General features: G+C 37.6%; 1 protein-coding gene across 1 annotated transcript; it reads left to right on the top strand.

The window, feature by feature from the left end:
- The first annotated feature begins 1,062 nt into the window (after window positions 1–1,062).
- Window positions 1,063–2,858, top strand: LOC121409450 (rhodopsin, GQ-coupled-like). Its single transcript, XM_041601381.1, has one exon. The coding sequence runs from the start codon at window positions 1,521–1,523 to the stop codon at window positions 2,574–2,576; it is 1,056 nt and encodes a 351-aa protein (XP_041457315.1). The 5' UTR covers window positions 1,063–1,520; the 3' UTR covers window positions 2,577–2,858.
- Window positions 2,859–3,446: the final 588 nt, after the last annotated feature.

The following is a 3,446-nucleotide window of genomic DNA, read 5'->3' as shown; positions in this document are numbered from 1 at the left end:
AATCAAAGGGAATTTTAGTATATGCTTTTACCTAGCGCAACGCATACAATAATAATAATAATAGTGTATTTCTAAAGCGCCAAATCCACGCGCTGAAATATACTTGGTATATTATTATTACCCCGGCTGTAGCTGAGCGGCCATATAGGCGCTGAAACATACAAAGGAACATTTGAAGAGATTTTGGTTTGTGGGGACAATTAATGCTTTTTTGTTGTAAAGGAACTGAATCATACTTTCATATACTCATGGATTGTATGAAAGGTGGACCGCTGGCAATTTTGTATAAATTATTTTTTGTTCAGTTGAATTAAAAACTATATATTGGAGGGATCTATTCTTGGGGCTACAAGGAATTTCAAATATAAATAAATGTGTCAATTTTGTTACCGTATTCACATAGGCATTTTTTCTAAATCCCAGAGCCTATGGCCGGGTATCCTCATTCATTATAATATAGATATATAATTTAAGTTGTATAAAGGTTGAATGTCGTCTGGCAACGATTTCGGGCAAGTTTTACATCCCTAAAAATGAGATGAACTGGAGGTGAATTGGGATGTGAATATAAACAGGTATATGTGTCTAGTATGGTAGAGGGGGGGGGGTGAAAATGTTTCTTTCTATTTCCGTTTCTCTTCTAGCAATCTGATGTGCAGCCTTTTTTTTACCGTCTGTTGTGGAAAGTTAAACACATGAACATATTCATATTTCACATAACATGTATGTTCTTTTTTGATTGTGGGAACTTGATGTATTTATTTGTATTTTTTTTGCAAAACAAGTTCATGCAGATTAATTATCATAATATATTGTGAAGTCTATAATATATTTTTAGGGATTTCATTCCACCATCATTTGTTTGTAAATATTTTGGTAGACCTTTGATAACACAAAATGAAGATTTTAAAATTCTGTTGTAATTGTTAACCTTAAGTTTATGTAATTGATTTTGGAAAAATCCTTATTAAAATATGACTTCGTTGAAAGAAATGGTAGTGGTTTACGTGTTAATGAGACGGGCAAAGTTACGAGTGAAATTGGCAAAAACAACCAACAATACACAAATAGATGAATATTAGAAAAAAGAAGAAGCTATATGATTGCAATCTTCTGCATGACCTTCCAGTCTCACGTACTCGATAGTAATATCCGGCATCATTCGCTATTGTTTTAAAAGTAACAATGTTTCCCACAGAGTTGATGGACGGTTTTCGCTTTCTTGAAGAAGTTTACATAATTACTCTGTTGATTGATTTTTAGAGGTCAGATGAATTTAGGAAGCTAATAAGACTATGCAGTTTGCTTAGATTGAAAATGGAATACAAATTTTCGTCCATTAACTTGAAATCGAGAAGGAGAATAGATCGATCGTTTACTTAGAAGTGGACGAACGCAATACGCTAGCTTCATAGCACCTGCTGAAACATCGCTACGTTCACATATCCTGTTGATCCAGTATCACAACGCCAACAAAATTATTTTCAAAACAATTTGTAGCATTTTTTTCGGCAGAGGTAATGGATAACTCAACGGTATCTGGCGGTCGAACACCGATTCATCCTTCTGTGTATATCATTTCTGCGTCATTTTTGATCTTGGTATCTATCACTGGTATTGTAGGCAACGGCCTAACCATTCTGTCTGTATTGTTTTCGACTAAACTAAGAACCAAAACCAATGTCTTTTTGGTCAACCTTGCATTGGGAGATTTGATTGTTTGCTTGTGTATTCAAGCGCAGATCGTGACTCTATTATCATCCCGTGAGCCGCCCATACCAGATATACTAGTACAACTGATTGGAGTGGTGGCGAAGGTGTTATTGTTCAACACAATCTTCACCTTAGCTGTTATTGCCTTCATGAGGTGTGTTAAGATTACAAAACCATTGGGTATCTTCGACGATCTTTTCACCAAACCAAGAATAGCAGTCATCGTTGGCGGTTCTTGGGCCTTGTCAGCAGTGATCAATACCATAATATTCTTTTTAAGAGGATCGCGTTTTCGTTATGACTCTGGTGCAAGACTGTTCAGGCCTAGCGCAGTCGCCGTATCAAAGATCGCTGCGGTTGCTTGTTATATTACTGATGGAGCTTGTGTCGTTCTTTCTATCTCGATCATATTCATCTCTTACCTCAAGATTATTCTTTATATAAGAGCTAATACAAGACGAATAGCCGTCCTCGTAGATGTACCCCCGGCAGCACTTCAGAATCAGCCCCCGATAGCTCTTGAAACTAGGAACCAGGGACAGGCTGCAAGACAAGAACGTCCCAATCAGATGGCAGACAACAGATTTCGGGCTCGTGAAGTCAAGGTCACAAAGAATTTGGCTTTGGTTACTACGCTGTTTCTCGTATCTTTTCTACCTTTTCCCCTCGTACCAAACCGTTCTAACCCTTATCTGTATATGAGTAATATTTGTTTGGTTTTGAGCAACGCTGCAGTGAACCCGCTCATCTATGCCGTCAGACATGCTGATTTTCGGAAGGTATTTCGGTGCCTTTTATCTGGGTCTTTCAAGGAGATTCCTTTCCCTTCTCGCCAATTGCGAGCTATGATATCAGACCAATAATCCCTATCTATCACCTTTATCAAAAATGCCCCGAACGATTATGATATTTACACACGGCGATGGGGAGCGGGGGGGGGTGTCGTGGGAGTGTGTCCTCCTAAGTCGTCGCGTCACCATGAGGGATTGATTTAAAATCTTACGACATCGCCGGGCAAGCATATACTTGTTTTGTTTTCATGGGTTACCCACTATAGCTCTGCACTGTTAAACATATTTTACAAGCTTTGCTTTTCAGTGGACCCTCCATTTTTCTTATGATATACAGTGCGTATAAAAAAAACGGGACAGATTTGAAAAGTTTATAAAATTTTTGTTTCAAATTATGATCTCTATAATTGGTGTCAATAGGTGCTCTGGGGTCTTATCCTTTAAATGCCATCAAAATAATTTAGTTTCGTTCATGCTTGAGCGAACACGGAATGTTTTTGTGTGTGGTTAAAAAGGAGGCTTGCGCCAAAATGGCATAAAATTATAAATATGATGGTTGGACTTCTTGCTAATCAGCAGACTTTCTCCTAACCTTTTCATTATCTTTGCCATAATTTTCGAATTATGCGGTCAAAATTCGTTTCCTAATCTACTTATGTGCTTGAATAGTTCTGTTGTTGTTCGTTTTTAATATGTTCTCTTTCAGCCTTGAATATTCCTTCTCTAAGTAAAAACATTATTTTTCAACCGAAGTATATGGGAGAGCGCCATTTTTTCAAATCCTTTCATTATGTGCTACAAAGGTTATGGTGCCTTTGAACAGTGGCACACTGATGGGTGGGGGATCAGGGTGCCTACCCCCCCCCCCCAAAAAAAAAATGAAAAAATCACGACCAAGAAAAAAAGTGAAAAGGAAAATCACAGAAAACATAAAAAGTGAAA

The sequence above is a fragment of the Lytechinus variegatus genome, chromosome 2 (assembly GCF_018143015.1).
Source record: "Lytechinus variegatus isolate NC3 chromosome 2, Lvar_3.0, whole genome shotgun sequence".
NCBI lineage: Eukaryota > Metazoa > Echinodermata > Echinoidea > Temnopleuroida > Toxopneustidae > Lytechinus > Lytechinus variegatus.
Note: the sequence above shows the minus strand (reverse complement) of the source record. Positions and strands in the feature narration are given on the sequence as shown.